Source organism: Lacerta agilis, chromosome 3 (genome assembly GCF_009819535.1).
Source record: "Lacerta agilis isolate rLacAgi1 chromosome 3, rLacAgi1.pri, whole genome shotgun sequence".
Lineage (NCBI taxonomy): Eukaryota > Metazoa > Chordata > Lepidosauria > Squamata > Lacertidae > Lacerta > Lacerta agilis.
In genome coordinates, this window is record NC_046314.1 from 80265261 (window position 1) to 80288160 (window position 22900).

Consider the following 22900-nt stretch of genomic DNA (forward strand, 5'->3'; position numbering starts at 1 on the left):
CTACCAGATTATTAGCAATAACCTCAGCTGGTTTTTCTCTCTTTGAGCCTTTCTCTGAAGTGAAATGGGTAGAGATATCTTCCACCTGCCTTACTGCACACAGAATAACGCTGGGTATCTGCTGATATGAATTGTTTGTTTTCAGCATAGCTTTAATTAATTGTATCTTCATGGCCATCAAAGAAGATGCAGTCAATTTCACCCCTCTGACAAAGGAAATCAAATTCCTGATCCAGGCATTTCATAACTGCTTCTTGGGCCCTCTTGATTTTATTGTGATCAACTACAAGTCTCTCATCTTCTTCAAGCCAACATCCATAAAGGCAGCTGTAGCATGCAGACCAACACCATATCTGAAGTTCTACTTCAGGCATAGGCAACCTCGGCCCTCCAGATGTTTTGGGTCTACAACTCCCGTCATCCCTAGCTAACAGGACCAGTGGTCGGGGATGATGGGAATTGTCTCAAAACATCTGGAGGGCAGTGTTTGCCTCTGCCTGTTCTACATAGCATCATTATGTATTTCAAATGTGTCTGGTGTTTATCACACAGCTTCCAGGAAGATGCTCTGTTGATCATAAGGGTTGCGCTAAAATGCCTCTGCTCTGGCACGACTTTTACGATTGTCAGGCACCTTCCTGGAAGGTGCTTTGGCGATAAGGTTCGCGCCAAAGCACTCTGGGAGGCTGTGCCTTCCGTGAGAAGCAGCAGCGACTCAGGAGGAGGAAGTGGCAAAGGTGAGGGGGAATGAGTGAGTGGGGGGGCAGGCAAGGGGGGGCATGGTGCATACCGGCAGCTATTTTTCTTAAAAACAAACAAAGAAAAAAAGCCCCACTGGGTACAAACATGCTCCAACAGAAATCCAATAGTTCCCAAAACAATTCGTCAACCTCTGCATATTTTTATGAGACTATCTGACAGACAATTCTAAGCTGGGTTCATTATGCTTGCAATGTTCTTCACTGTATCCTTCAGCTACATGTATGATGTTATTGTGTTTCCTCATCCTTGATATGTAGATTCTCTAGCATGTAGAAAACTGAAAAACCCACTAGATTCATTTAAAGAACATCTTATGTTCAGAAAATGCAAGAAAATATGCATTATGCCTGGTGTGTGTGTGTGTGTGTGTGTGTGTGTATTAAGAATCTTAAATCAACCCATATAATTTGGTTATCTGGTTTGTTACTTTATTTGAGAAATAGAAAAAAGTCAAGAATATTAGAAATAATTGATCTTGTTAAAATATCATTCTGGAAAAAAGCCAGTTTCTTTTAACAGTTGCTGGCTGTGCAGCTGAGCTTCAGACTTACAGAAAATAACGTGCATTTATGAAAGATGGTTGGAGTTAGGGTTGGCTTATTTAGTCTAGACAGTATTTCTCTTGCCAAATGTCACTTTGCTCAGTTCTGCCTATCATAATTGTTTAATAAAGGCAGTCCAAGAATATTGTGTATCAAGAGAACTTCCTTGGGCTCTAGAATGAATGATGATATTTGGGTTTATAACAATGTACTGGTAGTACTTTAATGATTTTAAATTAGTGACAAGGACATAGTCATAAGTTCACACAAGTTTCCTGTGAGGTAGAGGCTGCATGTGGTATGTAAGTCCTCCTGGCCCACTAAGTGTGCCTGTTCCACAGTTGGGCCCACATGTTGGACAAATTATTTGTTTATTAATTTATTGCAACCTATAATTAGCAACAATAGCAGTTCATAGTATGATGTTTTAAATGTTAAATGCTTTTAATGATATTGATGTGTTTGCTGCTATGGGCTTCCTTTGGGAGGAAGCATGATATTTAAATTGAGTAAATAATTTTTAAAAATTATATATATATCTGTCTGCTACATCCATGAAGCAGTAAGATATCAGACTTGGTCGCTCACAAAATGGACATTCCCTGTACAGTATATAGCAAATGTAATAACATACAGAAAATAATATTTTCTCTGTTCTTCTTGTTTCTTCAAACAGAATAATGCCCCTTTCATCCCAGACTTTGATGATGAATGTGCATCATGGCCAAAAACAGGAATATGTTATCAAGCCCAAGTACTCCACAACAAAGAAAGTGATTTCAGGAGAACAGTCTACAGAGAGTTCATTGCCTTTAAGGATAAACCAGGATCAACTCGCCTCACCTTTTCAGTGTGAGTATGAATGAAATGGAGCAAACTTTGATGGTGATCTTGATGTATTGAAATAAATGAAGGGAGCTATCAAAAGGACATGTTGTAATAATGAGTGACTAGATAAATGTACATCTGAAGGCAGCCCTTCTGAACGTTTGAGATTTGATGTAAGATTTGACCTTCCTGACTCCCTTCTTTCAAATAAGATTACCTCCAACCAATCCTTAACAGTATTTGCATATCAATACCCGATCCCCCCCCCAAGGTGAAATGACGACACAGGACACCGGAAATAATGTTAATGGGCATAAAAAGGCCACAACTTTATTGGTTACGGATGTTGAGCGGCATTGGCTTTAGGCATTGGAACTAGCTAACAATATCCGACTCCAGCACGTCGCGCTGGCAGTCTGGGAAGGGTTAACCACCGATGAGTGAGAACCCTACTGCTGCACATCAGCTAGGGACTCACCCAGTGATCTTTGGCCCTCACCCACCGTGGTTTCGGACAGGGACACGCCCCCCCCCGGACTCATTTACTGAAGTACCCTTCAGAGCCTTGGGGGGAGGTGATGGCCGAACCTCCCCCCCCACCGAGATTCTAACTGAGATAATCCAATGCCTAACCGCCAAACCAAAGTTGTGACGAGTTGCTACGAGGTAGGCGAAAACCACCAGGCGGAGCCAATTTGCCAAGTGGGAAAATTCCTACCAGGCCCCTTAACGGCGACCAACCATAGCAAGGTCATAGCGAACCTGCCTGACGGGCCACTAAGGGGTAGAACTGCCTGATGGGACGCTATGATGCGCTGCCTAGAGGGTGGGCGGGTGGGAAATCGCTGAAGGTAGCAGGGAAAAGGCAGGCTGAGCCCTGGGCGCGCTCTGGCTTAAATGCCGCCAGCCACACCCGACAACTGAGCCGATTGGCCAGCAAGCCGGGCACCGCGCCCAGGACTCAGCCAGTAGCGGCAGGGGATGAAACCATCCCCTGCGCACGTGCTGGGATCGTGCTGAATGCAACTCCCTCTCCTTCCTAAGGGGCGGAAATGGATTTAGCTAGCTACTTGACTGCAGCTTCTAAACTTCCTCTTTTGAATTTAAATATGACCATATTGGACTTTCTTCTTACACATTTGTTTTATGTTGTAAACTCCACCCTAAGATCTACAGATATAGGGTGGTATACAAATTTAATTAATTAATATTGTAGAGCAAGAAAAAGTGCTGCCGAAATGATTGAGGTGCTGGAATACTTTCCATTTAAAGCCATTTTAAAGCAGTGGGGCTTTGAAGTTTAGAATTATTGGGGGGGACTTATGTGTGGGAAGTGATAGAGGTAAATAAAGAGATCCCCCCACCATTCGCTTTATAACAACAACAACATCCAACAAAACAACAACAACAACATTTTATTTTATTCATATCCCACCCAACTGGGTTGCCGCAGCCACTCTGGGCAGCTTTCAGCATATATAAAAACATAATAAAACATTCCTCTTCTCCCAGGCCACTGGCAGATTAAACTATCTATGACCTTTTAAACCTGGGGTGGATTATTTTATTTGTTAGGCACTGGATGAAGGGCAGTAATGAAAATAAATAAATAAATAAATAAATAAGATGATACATAGATAGTGTTTCTTAGGTATTCAGATATATTAAATTAAAATATTTGCTATTTAACTGTTCTTTAGCAGTCCAATGCCGGCAATCAATAAAGGAATAAAATGAATATATGCCACAATAGTCTATTGGAAGCTGTAGTTGAATTGGAAGCTGTTGTTAAATTTGATGCCAGAATTTGATTTTTATATATAGTGGAAATCACTAGTTTGCAATTAGTTCAACTTCAGTTTTATATTGTGGCTTGTGGTTTCTGTACATTAAACATTAAGAGCAAGAGATGATAGATTCATGTGTTGCCTTCAGTGGCCTTGTATGTTAAAAGTAATTACTAAGGACATTTACCAATAACAAGATGCTGTTCTTACTGGCATTAGTGAAATATATTTTCTTGCTATATTAGCTACCACATAATTATATGAAGAGGGATAGGCTAGATAGAATTAGTGTTCTGTGGGGAATTGAATTTTGTTTTTACAAAACAGCATTTTATTCTTTAGACAAGGGCAGAAAGGAATGGAAAGTCTCCTTCCTTGGTATTAGGAAGGAAATACAAAGTAGATAAGAGTAACTAACCTGGGGGGAACGTTTTGTTCTGAACATACAACACTACTGGGGGCAGATTCTTGTGGATGTGCTTTCAGTAAAGATTCATCTGTTCGGCCAAATGGGACTTTGATCCACCATGATCAGTCTTCCCTTAGCCAGCCCCCACCTTCCTTCCGTCTTACTTATAAGCAGTCCAGCAAATGTCAGTGGCTGTCAGCTTTCTCCTCCTTAGTCTCAGTGTTGTCCTTGTAGAAGTCCTCAGGGAGGAGGATGGGGACAAACCTAGAACTAGTTGGCTCTGCCTACTGTTGATCTCCCACCTACAGTTGGTCTCCCAATCGTCTGCTCTCCCAGCCCCATGGGAGAAATTGCAGAATCAGAAAGGACATGAGCCATATTTATCATATAAAAATGATACACATAGTAGTAATCTCATTAGTTTGTTCACAGCGCTTCCAGGCAACATTAGGTTGGGGGTAGTGGTGAAAATAGCTGGATCAGGTTCAGACAGTTCAGTAATAGCAGAAAATATTTCTGCAGAATAGAAGGCTTGTTTTTGATACGGGTTGATATATGAACACAAGCACCTGCTTCTACTATGCTCATTTTCCTGAAATCCCAAAGTGCTTCACATACCTGATCTCAGAAATTCTTATAGCCACCAGTTCTTATGGCCACATTATAGGGTAGTTTATTGTCAAACCTAGACAGCATCTCAAAAAGCAAAGACATCACCTTGCCGACAAAGGTCCGTATAGTTAAAGCTATGGTTTTCCTAGTAGTAATGTACGGAAGTGAGAGCTGGACCATAAAGAAGGCTGATCGCCGAAGAATTGATGCTTTTGAATTATGGTGTTGGAGGAGACTCTTGAGAGTCCCATGGACTGCAAGAAGATCAAACCTATCCATTCTTAAGGAAATGAGCCCTGAGTGCTCACTGGAAGGACAGATCCTGAAGCTGAGGCTCCAATACTTTGGCCACCTCATGAGAAGAGAAGACTCCCTGGAAAAGACCCTGATGTTGGGAAAGATGGAGGGCACAAGGAGAAGGGGATGACAGAGGACGAGATGGTTGGACAGTGTTCTCGAAGCTACCAAAATGAGTCTGACCAAACTGCGGGAGGCAGTGGAAGACAGGAGTTCCTGCCATGCTCTGGTCCATGGGGTCACAAAGAGTCGGACAAGGCTAAACGGCTAAACAACAATGAACAACAATGAAGACACAATGTATTATCCCACTGAAAAAAACAAACCTATGGGAATCCCATTTAAGTGTTATCACAACAGCAGTTTGTTCATGCTTTCAGATTGCCACTGCTTATCTTCTAAGGCAGCCAGATCTCAGTTGGGGCTCCAGTACTTTGGCCACCTCATGAGAAGAGAAGACTCCCTGGAAAAGACCCTGATGTTGGGAAAGATGGAGGGCACAAGGAGAAGGGGACGACAGAAGATGAGATGGTTGGACAGTGTTCTCGAAGCTACTAACATGAGTTTGGCCAAACTGCGGGAGGCAGTGAAGGATAGGCGTGCCTGGCGTGCTGTGGTCCATGGGGTCACGAAGAGTCGGACACGACTGAACGACTGAACAACAACATTGTTATCCTCATTTTTAAAAACATAAGGCAGATGATAGTATATAGCTGAGGTCATGCTTGAACTAGAGGATTTCTACTGAAATCTGTCTGGCATTGGCTACATTCAGTATACAGTCATTCAGTTTGATTTAAACCAATCTGTCTTAATCTGTCAGAGTTTAAGTTTCGTTACTCAGTTCTAGTAAATCATTTATATGTATGAGAAATTTGAGTCAAAATATAGGCCCTGGCACTAGAATTCCAAGTTGATAGTTTGGCAACACTGCCCCAGAGCATGTCTGCCAAGAACATGAAGGTTTGTGGGCCTTTCACGAAATGACCTAAGATTACTGCCTCTCCAGGGTGTATGGGGTGTTAGGGAGGGGTAGGACCTCTGGTGGGGGACATGTTGTGCTCCTTCTGGGTAGTTTGTCCACCTTTGGTCCCCACCCTGCAATCTGCTCTCAGCTGTGGCTGCTAGAAGTTGTCAGCATGTGACAGCAGCCACACCCCAGGAACAGCTTCAACTACTCAGTTAAACCAGGTGACAGTAGCCAATGTGTGTCATACGCTAAGTAAGTTAGGGACTTGCCCTGCATGAGAAGACAGGCTCTGGTGGATGGGGTGTACAAGACCAATAGTAGGACCAATGGTTAAGAAGGTGCTTTCTGCACATGCTGTAGAGGGAAGGGAGGGGCTGGTGGGACTTGTCGACCTGGGACCATCTAGTAAAGGAAAACTCTGATCCTAAAAGTCTGTTGCCTTGTGGGACATCTTCAGATGAAGAAAAGGCGAAGGAGTAAACTCCAGAGTGGAATGCCTCAGATGGTTGAATGGTGCCTTGTGCGCCTCCTTCTGGCACCTCCTGCAGGCAAACTGGTGCCGAACATATTGCTCTGTTTTCCTTTGGATCACATCGGTGAGGTCAAGAGAGGAGTTTTGTTGTCTGAGCAGCCCAGGACCCCAGGGAGGTTACTTTGGTGCTGCTAACACAGCGGTTTGACTTCACCTCCATAGGCACACTCCATTGTCTCTCAAGACAGATGGATGCCAACAACTGCCTCTCTGTTTTCTTAAATCAGTTTTCTTTTTAAGGGTTTCAGGGATAGATCAGTACAATTTAAACAGCCTTTTCCCATCGATGGAGAGAAAGGCAAAAGCTTCTTTCCGTCATAAGAACTTTTAAGGCACAGCTATGACCCTTTACCCTGGGGATTGATTGTCGGAGCCTCACAAGCAATTATTAAAGGAAACAACAGGTGAAATGAGAAAGTGCAGAGCTTGTACAATAGAGGGTAAATATAGACCAAGATGAGAGCACATATTGAAAGATGTGCTTAAAAATAAATATGGAACAGCTGTCTGAATTATTGGGCATTGTTGATGTTATGCACTGAAAATAAGTCATAGGCTCTACAGAGGAAAAATAAAATATGTGATCATCTAATTCAGGACCATAAAGTAGTTGACAACTTTTAGCCCAGAATTCTTGTGAGCTCATCTTTCCATTTTTAAAAACATTCTTAATACAAGATTGCCGAAGCACTGGAAAATGTACAGTTCACATTATCTATTCAGGGATAAGTTTCTTGTCTTTCTAGTGTGTTTTAGTCAGTCACCATTTTCCCGCCTATGCATCAAAACAAGAGGTTTTAAAAGATACATTGTTGATTCAATACAAAGCACATAACCGTAAATGTTGTGTACTAAATTCAATAATAACAATTCAAACTTTCAGAGACTAAATTTTTATATTACAATGGAATTGAAACACTGATGCTCAAAATATCAACCAATTATATATATTAAGATTGCTGGAAGAAATATCAACAACCTCAGATTTGCTGATGACACAACCTTGATGGCAGAAAGTGAGGAGGAATTAAAGAACCTTTTAATGAGGGTGAAAGAGGAGAGCGAAAAATATGGTCTGAAGCTCAACATCACAAAAACTAAGGTCATGGCCACTGGTCCCATCACCTCCTGGCAAATAGAAGGGGAAGAAATGGAGCCAGTGAGAGATGTTACTTTCTTGGGATCCATGATCACTGCAGATGGTGACAGCAGTCACGAAATTAAAAGACGCCTGCTTTTTGGAAGAAAAGCAATGACAAACCTAGACAGCATTTTAAAAAGTAGAGACATCACCTTGCCAACAAAGGTCTGTATAGTTAAAGCTATGGTTTTCCCAGTAGTGATGTATGGAAGTGAGAGCTGGACCATAAAGAAGGCTGATTGCCGAATAATTGATGCTTTTGAATTATGGTGCTGGGGGAGACTCTTGAGAGTCACATGGATGGCAAAAATATCAATTCTTAAGGAAATCAGCCCTGAGTGCTCACTGGAAGGACAGATCCTGAAGTTGAGGCTCCAGTACTTTGGCTACCTCATGAGAAGAGAAGACTCCCTAGAAAAGACCCTGATGTTGGGAAAGATGGAGGGCACAAGGAGAAGGGGACGACAGAGGACGAGATGGTTGGACAGTGTTCTCGAAGCTACCAAAATGAGTCTGACCAAACTGCGGGAGGCAGTGGAAGACAGGAGTTCCTGCCATGCTCTGGTCCATGGGGTCACGAAGAGTTGGACATAACTAAACAACTCTCTCTCTCTCTCTCTCTCTCTCTCTCTCTATATATATATATATATATATAAGTTCCATGTTTCATTAAAAAAAACTTGCCCATTAAATTTTTATTTAAAAAGTGGAACACAGTGATTTATAAGGCTCCCAAGCATATAGTATGGCTTGAAATAAGAGAATATGGAATCATTTGATTAAGGTTTGGCCTTAACTGTATATTTTTTGCCTGTGAAAATATAGTACTTTCTTATTTGGGCAAAGATTGCATTTTACAATTTCTGTCCTTGTTAGAGACTGTTTTGGGGCCAGCTCGTAATTTAAATGAGCTACATTTCCCCAAATTCTTGTCAAAAGACAGCTGCATTTTGGTTTGCATTTTATTTCTGAAAGCGCAAATGAGATAATTTTGTATTAAAATGCAAATATAATTTCTCTCTGATCCCTAGTAAAGAGCATTCCTCTTTATTAAAAACTCATTATACAAATTGTAATGTGTTCAAGGTGGGAGCAGATAACCAATCCAAAAGGCAGTTAAAAGTGTGTATGTGGTATCTGCAGTAACCATAGACTGAAAGGGTGCTTTTAGCACTTGTAATTCACGAGGACCAAGAAAGGACAGGGGTAAACAGAGAACGATGCAACACCTCTTTGGTTCTTGTGGGACGGAAAGCAAACATCACCGTGTATATTTGCAAGAATGCTTTGGAAGAGAAGTCTTGAATGGAGTCTCTTTCCTGGAGCTAAGCAATTTTAGCCCCACAGTTTCCTTTGCCTTCAAGTTACTAGTTTCTATCTGATGGAGAAGAGATTCAGAAGAGCACAGAGGGGTCTCTGACATTTGCCTCTTGGCTTCTGGGTTGTGAAGTGCCACTCCCAAAGAGGCCATTCCACATGCTAGAATGCAGCATTTCTCAGAGCCATGCATTGTAACGTCACGCAGTACAATTCCATTTATTTATGTAACTCTGTATAACTCCTGAGCTTTTGGTGTGTGGCCAAAAACTGGCTCTTTAGGACAAGCTTTTGGGCTGATTTAGAGTGGCTTAAAGAATATTTATTTTTTTGCTGCTGTAACTTTTGTTTTTATTCTTACTTTTTTTCCTTTTCATTAATTTAAAACCGTATAATCGTGTTATAGTCAGCAGCTTTGACAGTGTTACAGAAAGGAATACAGAAGTATTTTAATCTAATAATAAACAAATGAACAAACTTGAGCTCTAAGAGGGGTTAATTTAGTGCTCTGGAAACCTACAGCTGAGGTGTTAATGCTTTTTTTTTTTTTTTAAATACTTTAAAAGTTAGACAGGTCAGGGCAAAATCTAGTACTTCTATTAATTTAACTTCATAGTACATGATTCTTTCTCTCTCTCTCTCGCTCACTCTGATTAGGTTCAGCAATTGCCCTAAAGTTGGTTGCCAAGAAACAATAACAGCATTGCTCATTGCTAACTATCAGGCATGTTTCACGTTGTTTCAAGCATGTAAAATGGCCACAGTCCAAAAAGGGGTGCTACGGGTGCAGGAATCATACAGGAAGAAGCTTGACATTAAGGAGATGTCAGAAGAAAGATGATTCACTTTAAAACAAATAAAACAGCCTCTGTCTGTTCATGAGATTTAGACATGAAGGATAGGCATAAATAAATTAATAACTGATTGTGATCACTGACTCAGACTAAAATGCTGTATCCATAAAGGACTCTGAGGCACGGCTTATAAAATGTATTCTGCAACAAGCACCTTAGCGCTTGCACACACATGTAGAGGAGCTGAGTTCATAAGCTCCACTACAATGTGTGGGAGGTTAGGGCAAACTTATCAGAACAGTTTCTTTCGAGCTTATTTGGATGCAAACTTACCAATTATAACATTGAAGTTAGTAAGTTGCAGTTTATCGTTTTCTGTGCAGAGAATGCTTTGATCAGACAACCAGTCTTGGCACATCATTGACTGTACATCATTCTTTATCCTTTTTAGTCTAGAAAACGATCTTTCGCTAGTACAGTTTGCAACCATTAAACACAGGAACAATCTGAAAGTTGTTTCCACATTTGGAAAAGCTGTCCGAATTTTCTCCTGGAATATTATTTCATACATATCTTGGTGGCTTAAAATTTCTTTTTCAGGGTGAGCTTTGACATACATGTGGAAGGACAAGAGTTCATTGAGTAGGCTAAGGTCAACATCCTTTGGATACTTTTTCATCAACATTTTACTGCCATTGCGAATCTGTTCCTTGGTTACTTGCAGGTTCACCAAAAATTGCCAGCTATGCGGTATACATGGTTTCCCTTCTGTCTAGGTAAGCTTCAAGAGCATCCATGACAGGGATAAAGGAATTTGCCCTAAAACTTGCCTATTGGAGAAAATTCGTCTAAGGCTTTGGGCGCTGTACCATCATTGTTTTGTTTTTTCGCACTCTCTGCCTTCTTTTGAGAATTTTGTACTCTACATCTGGTAGAGTAAATTTTGTTTGCTGTTCAATTTAATCAAAATTAGCCCGAGTGTTTGATATGAGCTGCAATAGTGAGCTGTAAATATTTGCACATATGCTCAGTGAAGTATGCAAACTTTGGAGTGACTTGCTAACTTTATGAAATTGGTCTAGCAAATGTGTCCAAAGGTGACGCAAGGAAATAAATTCAAATTCTTCCATTTTGTGCAGAAGATTTTCAGCATGTCATCTAGTATATCCTTTCTCTGTTTCATTATAGTAAATATGACTGAGGGCTTCTACAATGTAAGCATAACTTTTGCTAATAGCTGCAGTAGCTTTGGCGTGAATCTCCCCTCCCATCTTGTGTCATTTGACTCGAGGCAAGAATTTTTTAAAGCACTGCCCATCTTTTTGTAGGTCTGATAAAAAACAATAAAGCTCATTCACTGGTATAGCTATCTCATGACATGTTCCTTCAGTGCCTTTTGTTAGGTCTTTGGCTGACGATCCTGTTACTTCATTGTTACTTTCTCTAGAAGTTTCTGTACTTGTAGTGGTAGTTACTGACAACAGTTCTTGAAGTTCTTGGGAGGCTGCGTTCTGGTTGGTCTTCAGTCTGCTTGATTTTTTTCTGTTTGCAAACATGATTCTTCATCTAAGGGTCAAGTAAGGCTTTAAACATTTTGAATATTTACTTCTGTTCTTTTTGTCACTTGCATTTACTAGCACCACTTTCTTATCACTTATTATTTTCACAAAAAGTCAAAATTAAATATTGTTGTGATTCACAATGATATAAAATAAGTCTCACTTGTTCTCAAAATGGATGCTACAATGATAGATGGTGATCCGAACACTTGTATTGCTTCATAGCTGACTTTATTTGATTCTGAATAGCTTTAAAGCTTCCATAAACTTTACTAAACAGTAAAAATGCACTTGTGTAACTGTTAAATAGTCATAGACTCATACGTCACATGGTTAATGTTACTAAGCAACTGTGCCTAAATAGTAAAAATTTTCCTTTTAAAAAAAAAATAGTAACAGGTCAAGGCCCCTCTAGTTTATGAGGCCCTGGGCTACAGCCTGCTTGGCCCGTACATAAATCTGGCACTGCTTGCAATCGGGAGTGCAGTGGGTGGCGACTGGAGAGATTAAGTAGAGATTTTGATTCTCATTAGATTTGCAGTTATTTGTGGCACCACACTGGCATTATTAAGGGACGGGGGCGACGCTGTGGTCTAAACCACTGAGACTCTTCGGCTTGCTTGATGGTAAGGTCGGTGGTTCGAATCCATGCAACGGGGTGAGCTCTGTCCTAGCTTCTGCCAAACTAGCAGTTTGAAAGCATACCAGTGCAAGTAGATAAATAGGTACTGCTGCGGTGGGAAGGGACGTTTCTGTGTGCTCTGGCACTTGTCACAGTGTCCCATTGTGCCAGAAACGGTTTAGTCATGTTGGCCACATGATCCGGAAAGCTGTCTGTGGACAAACGCTGGCTCTCTCAGCCTGAAAACTGAGATGAGTGTCACATCCCATAGTCACCTTTGAATTATTTATTTATTTAATTTATTTAAATTAATTTATACTGGTTTCCCCAGCCACTCTGGGTGGCTCCCAACAGAATATTAAAAATACAGTAAAACATCAAACATTAAAAAACTTCCCTAAACAGGTCTGCCTTCAGAGCTGCCTTTGACTGGATTTAACCATCCAGGGTTCCTTTACCTATTAAGCTATTCAGTTAAGATTAACAAACCTTGTTCTGTCTATGCAAAACAAACATAGCTCATCATTTAGTTTAACTGGGATTTTTCAAAAAATAATGCACTTTATACCTTTGATATTGAGTATAGTGGGTTATCCTTATAAGGACTTGAGATAAACTGCTGGTTAGGGGGCTATTCCTCTGTCTGTGTGGTTGATTATATATAAATAAAATCATTATGTACTGAAGGCCCCTGCTGGTCCCTAACCCATCCATGCCACAAATGAGAGCAACAGTGGAACTGGCTGACACCATGCAGTTGGTACAGCTGCAATCATTCACAATTTGTGTAAGAGATACTACTTTGCTCTTCTGAAATGTAGGGGGAAAGGTCAAAACAAGGAGTGTGAAGGGGATGTATTGCTGATATGCATCTTTATAGAGACCACTGTGCAGGATCTTTAAACAATATTTAGCAAAAGCCAATCAAGGACTGACTTGTTAGTTGGCTATACATACATTGCTTCAACTGAAAAATCACTAGAGGAAATAATGTTTTTAAAATATATATAGTATGTAGAAATATTGTGAAAAATTCATTGTATGATTGAAAAAAGGTTGCTGTTAAACAAAAAAAAGGTTCCAATTACAGGTGGGTAGCCGTGTTGGTCTGCCATAGTCAAAACAAAATCGAAAATTCTTTCTAGTAGCACCTTAGAGACCAACTGAGTTTGTTCCTGGTATGAGCTTTCGTGTGCATGCACACTTCTTCAGAAAAAAAGGTTATATTTTATGGTGGTATTTTATTAAATATCAGCTTTCCTTTGTACAGCTTTAAAGAAAAAACTCTGAGAAGAGTTAATCAGGATGGGATGATAAAAGAACTGGGACAGGCCTACTTTAGGAAATAAGCAATTTCCTTTTGATTGTGTTTTGTCAGCAGTTTAAAAGGTATAGGAGATAACCAGAGAACTTGAAAAGCTTTTAGTGTTTCTAAAAGTGTATGCTTATATCTATACATGTATGTGTATGTAAGTCATACACATGTTGGTTTTTTCAGCTGTTCTGTGCAACAGTAATGGAACATAAATACCATAACATGAGAGATGAGTCCTAGGTGCATGTAAATCTTATATCCTAATAATGTGTATGGAATGAAAATATTGCTTTATTTCTAATGAAAATGTATTTAATATATTTAATACCATGTGGATCAATGAATTCTTTCTCCACACTGTAAATATGTGTGTCATCTTTAAATGGAGCATGAAAACATAATCAGTGCCTGTTTTTTTAATACAGTCTTGCTACTCTCCAAACCCCACCCCACCACCCCAGTTTTACAAGAGACTGGAAAGGTGCAGTTTCTCTAGGACAACAGCCTTCTAGTGACTTCATTAGTAAAGCAGTCCAAAACTTCTGTGTCCGCATGGTCCTCCTCCAAATAGAATGAGATGCACGTGGGCAGCTGAGTGTGTTCATAGCTAGAAATCTTGCACCATATAGTAACTCTGGAAGGCATCTATGTAAATTCTGAAAAGAATGGTAAAACCCAAACAATTAGTAGAAAATGTAAATCAACAATTGTTCACATTCATAAAGACAACTAAAACATGTATAAAATCTTCCTGGAATCGGATTAGCATTATAAGTAAAATGATCTACAAAGCTAGCTTATAGAATTCCTTCACCTTATATAACCCTATCTAGGTATGGCAAAAACAGCTGTCATGGCCATCTGGTCACAAGCCCTGCCAAATGCCCATTCCTCTGCTTGCTCTTTCTATTACAGCATAACAGACCGCAATTCAGTTTGTCACAGCAAGCCTTGTGTAGGATCACATTTAATTCATGATGTTGCTGTTGAATTGCCAGACCTTCAGGGTGGAGACTAATGGACTTTTGTCTGTGCCATTGAATTATATTGGGTACATTGCCAGTACAAAGCATTAACCCCCCGCCCTCCATACTGTAACAGATACTTCCTGTGATGGAAATCCTATTTAATCCATGACTTGGGACTTAAATTTCTGTTCTGTGAATGGAGGGAATAGCTTTCCATTCAACAAATTAGAGTTCTATAAGCGAAAGTGGTACAAAACTGCCCTCCTTCCCATCCATGAAGCAAAAACATAGAATGTAAGCCAGTGGTTCTCAGAGGGTGTGGCAACAGCCCCGCTCCCCCAGCGTGGCAGGAGACAATGGCAGGTGTGGCAGGAAGATTCAAGGACAATCAAAGAAACATTTAAACATTTCAGTGTAGTGTAGTGTAGTGTAGTGTAGTGTAGTGTAGTGTAATTATTATTATTATTATTATTATTATTATTATTATTATTATTATTATTATTATTATTATTTGCAGAATATGGATAGATATATTTTCAAAATGAGAGCAAGAACATCAAGTAATACTGATGACAATCCTAGTTGTGTTTTCCAGTGCTTCTCTTATCAATAAAAATTTTTTGATGTGATGTTGGCAATTTTTTTTTCTGAGAGTGGACCAGAGAAAACAGTTTTGAGAACCACTGATCTAAACCCATGGATTTACTATTACCTGTAGGTCTCATCCAAGTGATTATGTCTTGGTTTCAGTTCCCTATTTGTAAAAGTGGAATGAGGGATTTATTCATGACAGAAAAATTAAAAACAATGTTACATGAATGAGAAAAAAGAAATAATGTTCACATAATTCAATGAATGTTTATTTATTAAATTTGTATACTGCTCTTCATCTTTAGATCCCAGGGCAGTTCACAACACAGGTTGCTTTCATATGGCCAAGGCCATTTTTGTGTAATTTGAGATTGGATTACTACCGTATATACGTGAATCTAATGCGCCATCAAATTTAATGTGCACCTCAGTTTTCAAAACCTTGAAACCCCAAAAGTATTTGCTATGTCAGCGATGTTTTTCATGCTTGTAATCGAATCTAATGTGCCATCAAATCTAATGCACACCCTAATTTTGTGACATAATTTGGCCAAAAAAGATGTGCATTACATTCGGGGAAACACGGTATTACATAGAGAAATCTGGAATGGTGGCTAATGCTCATCTATCCACTCTTAATTTATCTTTTCTATATGGCTACTTTTCATAAAACAGTATCCTAAGGAGCCCATCTCGGTAGTGGTCCCAGTCCTGTGGAATGCCCTCCCATCAGATGTCAAGGAGATAAACAACTATATGACTTTTAGAAGACATACAAAGGCAGCGCTGTATAGGGAAGTTTTCAATGTTTGATGTCTCCTTGGGTTGGAAGCCACCCAGAGTGGCTGGGGGCAGACTAGTCGGATGGGCTGGGTACTACTACTACTACTACTACTAATAATAATAATAATGAAAATAATAATAATGAAAATAATTAATAATTAATAATAATACATTTAAGCTTACTGAGGGTTGCAGTAATATAGAGAATCATAGAGAATATAGAGAATCATATACAAAGAGCATATATGTGTAAGTATCTTTGTGATTCCTTTAAGTTATCTAGTGAAGTGCAATTAAGGATTAGATCTACCTTTCCATTTACTGTAAATGGAAATTTCTACACGTTTGTCCTTCAGTCTAATGTGCCAAGTGTGCACTTTGTATTTGGGTAACAGAAGCCTCAAGAATTGCCGAGTACTTAGGTGAAATAGAAACTAGTAGTGTTGAGGTACAGTCTGGATTTGTCTTTCCCTCTTACATGTTCAGGTTTAGGGTTGGCATTGCATATGTCAGTGTTTTTCAACCTTTTTTGGGCAAAGGCACACTTGTTTCATGAAAAAAATCACGAGGCACACCACCATTAGAAAATGTTAAAAAATTTAACTCTGTGCCTATATTGACTATATCAGTGGTGGCGAACCTTTTGGAGACCGAGTGCCCAAACTGTAGACCAGGACCCACTTGTTTATCACGGGGTGCCCAAGCTTGTTGAGCTTTTTTTGGGGAGCTGCCGACCAAGGTTTTGGAGCTTTTTTGGGGGGGTCGCACAGGGGTTGCTTTGCTTTTTTGGGTGGGCGCCCCAATTCTGCTGAGCTTTTTTTTGGGGGGGGGAGAGAACAGAAGTGGATGACAGGTGGTACCTTCGCTGGAGTTGGCATGCAGCGCCGACGTCGTCGTCTGCCGGGGCACCAGGGGGACACGCGCACAGCGCAGTGGGCAGGGCCGGTGCTAGGGTGTTTTGCGCCCTAGGCGAGATGACCTTCTCCCCCCCCCCGGCCAATCATATTTCACTTGGAGGGTCTGCAAAAGGCAACTGTGGGTTTGAGGAGGCACTGCAGATCACACTTCCCCTGGCCTGTAAAGAAGTTGCTATGAAGGAGGAAAACTGCTCCCTGAGCTGCCCAGGGCTGGACCATCCCGTTGCCCTGGCCGGGTCCTGCAAGCTGGAGACAGCGGTCAGCCCCAGCCTTCCCTGCCTGCCGCCCATCTATTATTAATTAACTAATTAATTAATCCACCCTAAGCACAGGAACACTACGTGGGAATGCAGGCCAGCTGGCTTAAAAACCAGGCCTCGATTTCCCGCCCCACCTTTAATAACAACAATATTTATACGGATACCTGCTTAAAGACAAGACTTGTGCCACATGTTGTCCTCACGCCCCTGAACTGTTCTTATTTGGAGCGGGGAGTTTGCAAGCTGCCCGGAGAGTGGCAGGCGGGCGGCGGGGACCCTGGAAAGGAAGCAGCCTCCGCCCGCGCCTCGCCTGGGCCAACCTGGCCGGGGCTGCGTGGCGCCGGCCAGTTAAAAGGGAAGCGGCCCTGCTCTGCCGCCGCCGCCCCGCTCCCAAGGCGACAAAGACACCAAAGCGCGGCTCGCTTCGCAGGCGAGGGCCGCAGGGGCCGAGCGAGGGAGGCCGGCGGGGCCCTTGAGAAGCAGCGCCGCCGACGGCTCCCTCCGCGGCGGCGCCTTTTGTGCCAGCCTCGCCCATTCAGCCGGGGCGCTTGGGTGTGTGACGGCAGCGCCTGACGCATTGTCCTCGCCCCATTATTAATTGCCCTCAGGCGGGCAGAGGGGAGCAGCCGAGGGGGCTCCGGACTAAGGGGAGGCCAAGCGGGCGGGCGGGCGAGCGAGGACGGCTGCTCTTTGTCAGCTCACGGGCCTCTCCTCTCCCGGAGCCGCGCTAGCTTGAGGCGACCCCAGCCGGCGAGCCCCGCTTCCTTGCCCGTCGCGGCGCCTCAGCGGACTCCCAGCCAGAAGTGGAAGGGGGCAGAAGGCAGGAGAAGGGAATGCCGCCCGGAGCCGGCTGCCCTCGCCTTCCATCCCGCGCGGGGGCCCCACACCGGCCCTGGGGGTTGAAGAAGCGAGCGCTGTTGTGCCCAGTCGGAGACGACTGCTGACGCGGCGGATTGAGGGGCAGATCAATCGCCGAACACAATCTCCGCCGACTAGCAAAAAAAAAAAAAAAAAAAGTTCAGGGCTTCGGCAGTGGACGCAAGCCTGGGGAGAAAGCGGCAACAGCGGCGCGGGTGGGCCGATGGTGCGCGTGCCAGCAGTGAGGGCTCTGTGTGCCAAATCTGGCACGCGTGCCATAGGTTCGCCACCACTGGACTATATATGAAGTAATTTTTCAATTTTTCCCACGGCACACCAGGCAACATCTCGCGGCACACTAGTGTGCCGCGGAACAGTGGTTGAAAAACACTGGCATATGTGTGCAGAGGTATAAATGGACAAGCCCTACATGTACTGACTTTTTGTAAGACATGGTGCATCTTTAGCAGCCCGTTCTTGTTCCACGTAGAGGCACGAAAGTCCATCCTGAGTTTATGTGGAGAACTACAGGATAGCTCTTGCACATTGGCTCTGCAAACCCTTGTCTTCTCTTCTGGTCTGCAGTTTTGAATGATCCTCTGATCTGCTTGTTATACAGTTCCTGAAAATAGTCCATGACACTTCGGCTTCTTTTCACTAAACAATCATTTTCAAATGTGGATGTCTATTAGGATTAGGAATGCTGGAGAAATTAAATCATTCTGTATTAGGAATTAAACCAACCTAATTCACTGATCCAAAATTTTGCATACATGTCGGAATGCAGCTATGGGTTGGATTACCCTTTGCTGAAATGGCAATGTAGTTTCTGTAAAATTCCATAAAATATGTGAAAGTAAGTGTTTGGTATTTAACAGAAAAAGCATACAAAAATATGTAGAAGAAATGCATTGAAAGCATGCAAAAAATGTATTTTAGGGGAAGAAAGTACAGCATTCGTACAATTCAAATGTGAATTTTTCATGCATTTTTTAAAATGCAAAAACCAGAATGGAATGGATCTATGATTCATGCATGCTCATGCGTTGTGAACTGACATGGAATGGAAATAGGTTGATCTGTCCCTAATAATGCATGGGATTTCCTTCTACTACAGTTGCCTGCCCTGGGCTCTTATATGAGAATGAGCGATATAAAAATCAAATTATAATATTAATTCACATTCTTACAACCAGAAACTCATGAGATGTCTGACACAAAAAGACATTGTGCGATACACGCAGTTCCTACAACTCCCCTTATGTGCTCTGCAGATGTATAAAGAAAATGTATCAGTAGTGGATTCTTGGAAGTATGTATTTCCTGGAAACAGCCAGTCTCCATAGAAAGTCCTATGTGATGCACCCTTCCAAAGCAATCCTATACAAATCAACTCAGAAGAAGCTTTGTTAAGTTCATTGGGGCTTGCTACCAAGTAAGGCTCCTAAATAACTTACTGAGTTCCCAGTCATATATACCGGCAATCCTTTGCTATCTTATCAAATTGTACTGAAAGTGCATTGTTTGTTGTCTTGTCTGCACCATGACTCAAGAGTCACCACTCAGTCTCATCAGTATTGTCAGAGTCCAATTTAAACCATGCTGTGGCACTGAAGAACTGCAGCTGGGATTTCTCTAGCACACGAGATTTTCCAGGTTGGGCCAGCTTGATAATGGTTACTTAGCTAAGCATGTTGTTTTAATTAGATCACTTCCTAAATGGGGGGGGGGGGGGGAAATGATTGCAAAAGGCATGTTAAAATAGAGGATAGAAATTGTTACGGTTTTTCTAGGAAAAGATTTTTTTTTTCCTGTGAAGACATTTCCAAATAAAATATTGAAAATCTGCTTGGTGTTTTAGAATTGACTTAGATGTTTGAAATCTGGCTGCCTTAGCAGTTCACAAGCAACTTTATGCCTGTTTATTGGGAAAGGTGTAGAGCTAGTTCCTAGAAAATGCAGTTTGCCAGGAGAAAAGCTAAGATTTGCCTTTAAGTGAGCTATGACTGGTGAAGTTAGAATGAGTGAATTTCATTGTTTTCCCCCTTTCAGCTCTGCTGTGCCTACTGTTAAGAATTATTCAGAGCACAAGTGTTCCAAATATGAGGCAGGCTTCCTTAGAAGTCTGTGAGCAGTGCCAGGGAAGACTTTTAACTCTTCTGTGAGCCTTCTCACTGTCTTATTGCAACCAGTAAACAGAACTGCAACTCATTCTAGTCTACCTCTGTCGTTGACGTAAAGGTGGCTCTTAATACTATGTAAAATGGCGCTGGTACTAGAAAGCGGACCTGCCAAGGCCTAAGTAATAAACTAGCAGTGCAGACTGCACCCCCTGTATTGGTCCCACAATCTTATCTGTATGAATGCGAGGAGACTGCTCCCATATCCATGTGTCGTTGTGCTGAATGAACACATTAAATCTCCTCAGATGATGAGTAGCTGTGCCTAGTTGTATTTGGAGGGGGGGGGAGTTCACGTTTTCAATATTGGCAGAGAGAAGCTTTCTGTAAGTAGGTCTGAAGGTTGCTTGTTTACAGTAAGCTGGAGCATTTGCTCTGCATCTGGCGGGCAACAGTTTAATGCCAGTGTCTGGAGATGAATCAGCTGGCACTGTTTTCTTTACTTCCAATTAATCTTATTACAAGCCAAAAATAATATGAAATGATATTATTTTTATGTTAGGAAACATTCTCCTTCCACCCCCCACCTAAACATTACCCATAATAATTTCCCAGAGGGCATTTACCACACTGGATGGGCCAACCAACCAGTGTTCAAATTGCACACATTGTTGTGGCAGGAACATATTGGAAAATGTTTAGAAAAAATGTTGGCTTGGAAGAAATCAGGCTTGGATAATTTTTTTTGCAAATAGTTATTATTAATATGGTTTCTTAATGAAGGAATGAAGTTGCAGTAAAACTTTGACAAGGGGGGGCGGAGGTGCATATGATTTTGTATATCTGAAGCATGCTTTTTTTTAAAAAAGTAAGAAAATAAGAGATATAAATGTTTGTTGCTTAACCAAACGTATATACAACCATTCATAAAATCTGGGGTTTTAAAAAAAGAGAGAAAATCTGGGGTTTGGTAAATCCTCCCATCTTCTAAGAACAGATCAGACTAAAGTACTGAATGACTGTGTCTGGAACACACTTTGCCCCACCCCACCCCCTGTTAGCAACAGGTTTTGCAGTTATCCGTTGGCAATCTTGCACAATTAGAATGCTGGTTTAAGTGCTAGTAGTTGTCGACAAAGTAAAACCTATAATATGTAAATCCACATGGAGTAGCTGTTCCAAGAATCTGTGGAAAAAAAATAAAAGGGTCCCGGGCAGCTGCGTCACTGGATTTGTTCACTTCAGGCTGGGGTGCCAGGAGATTTGAGACAGATGTTTTCAGACATGCGGCATGCCTAAAACATTTCCAGGGGTCGGGCTACAAATAGTGACTTAATAAGTGTAGAAACAGGAAAAGTATGCAGGAGGAAAAAGACGCAAGAGTTTATTCACCCCTAGGTGAACAGCCAGTCGCTTTACATTACATCTGCCTGTCAGGGTTGGCTATTTAAGCTGTCATGCCCTTGGTATTGCTCTTTGACTGTGAATAAAGTGCAGCATTGTGATTACTAATCCCACTCCAGTGACTTGACTTTAAATGTGGTTTTGGAGTGGATCCCGGAGTCCTGTTTGCTAAGCTTCCTACTCCTGTTTCAGAGACACCACTGGATATCGAGGAGAGAGCACTGAAGACTGCCCTCCTCGGTTAAGAACTCTCTGCCTTTTTAAATTTTATTTTTAAAAAGCTTTTTTTTTATAAAAAAAAACCCCATCTAAAGGAAATCAATGGCTACCAAAGTGACTTGTTTGTTTTTCTTTTTCTCTTTGCCTCTGCTCCCAGTGGGAAATCACACGGGACGCATCAAGGTGGTCTTTACACCCAGCATCTGTAAAGTGACTTGTAAAAAAGGCACCTGTCAGAACAGCTGCGAGAAAGGAAACACCACGACTCTGATTAGTGAAAATGGGCATGCTGCTGACACCTTGACAGCACCCAACTTCCGAGTAGGTAAGTCTCTCCAATCCTTCATCATCATTGCTAATCCTTTCTTCTTCTTCTTCTGTTGGACTCTTCTGTGTATTTGTGCATGTTGTGAAATTGTTAGCTTTTTCTTCAAGGGTCTATGATAAGTGTAATGTCATTGATGCTGGCCATCCCTTGACTGACTTTGATAATTCTTTGAACATGCAAAAGAGAGGGATAACTAGTTAAAACCCACAGTTTAGGTTGTATGTGGTGGGGGAGGCAGTGGCAGTGCTGTGTGTTAGTAGCTCTGTGTAGAAACTCGCAAATTGGGTGGAAAATATGTCATGGTTGAGGGGGGAAATACTCTCAGTTTGTGGTTTTAATTTTGCATAAGTGAATGTGAAAAATCTAGTTAGGCTTAAATGAAATGTTCCTGCAAGACATTGTCTGGGAATTGTTCGACTCTGCATTCCTGTGAGTGAAATGGGTGCCAGTTTTCAACTTTTGCCTTGAGTGTGTTGTGAGCATAACATATTTATTATGTGTCAAGTGTACAAATAGGAGACAGAAAGCTTAGAAATCAAATCAAAAGTAAGATAAATGTCAATTATCATTCCAGTAAATGCTATTTTGTGTTTTCCAAAAAGGAATCTCAGTGGTATACCTAGCATGGTACACCAAAAATAAGATTGTTTTTCAAAGGTTATTGGATGTTAGCTGTAGAGAAGTGTATACTTAACAAAGATTCAGTTTCCCACCCATCTTGCTTTGCATTGAAATTCAAGCACAGTGGTTCAGATTTGTGTGACATACAGTTTATATGTCCTTGTTACTGACTAGGGCAGTTTGCAATTTCATTTTATTCAGTTCATGAAACTCTTAAAGCTCTTCACTTAATGCCAGCTAATCCTTAGAATAGCAAAACTATTCCAAGTACAAACATAATGTTAGGCAGAGTAGAAAGAGGCATCCTAATTGTCTTTTTATGGTATACAATCTCTCCCCCCCCC

General features: G+C 41.5%; 1 protein-coding gene across 10 annotated transcripts in view; it reads left to right on the forward strand.

Annotated features, from left to right (window-relative positions):
* The window catches only part of LTBP1 (latent transforming growth factor beta binding protein 1), a 175142-nt gene that overhangs the window by 31637 nt on the left and 120605 nt on the right, over positions 1–22900 (forward strand). For 8 of the 10 annotated variants that reach the window (XM_033144486.1, XM_033144487.1, XM_033144488.1 and 5 more), the window contains 2 exons: positions 1981–2156; positions 21765–21932. In XM_033144486.1, coding sequence (XP_033000377.1) covers positions 1981–2156; positions 21765–21932 — 344 coding nt within the window. Of the gene's footprint in view, positions 1–1980; positions 2157–21694; positions 21933–22900 lie in introns of those variants that run through there. The other 2 variants (XM_033144491.1, XM_033144496.1) reach the window with 1 other exon arrangement.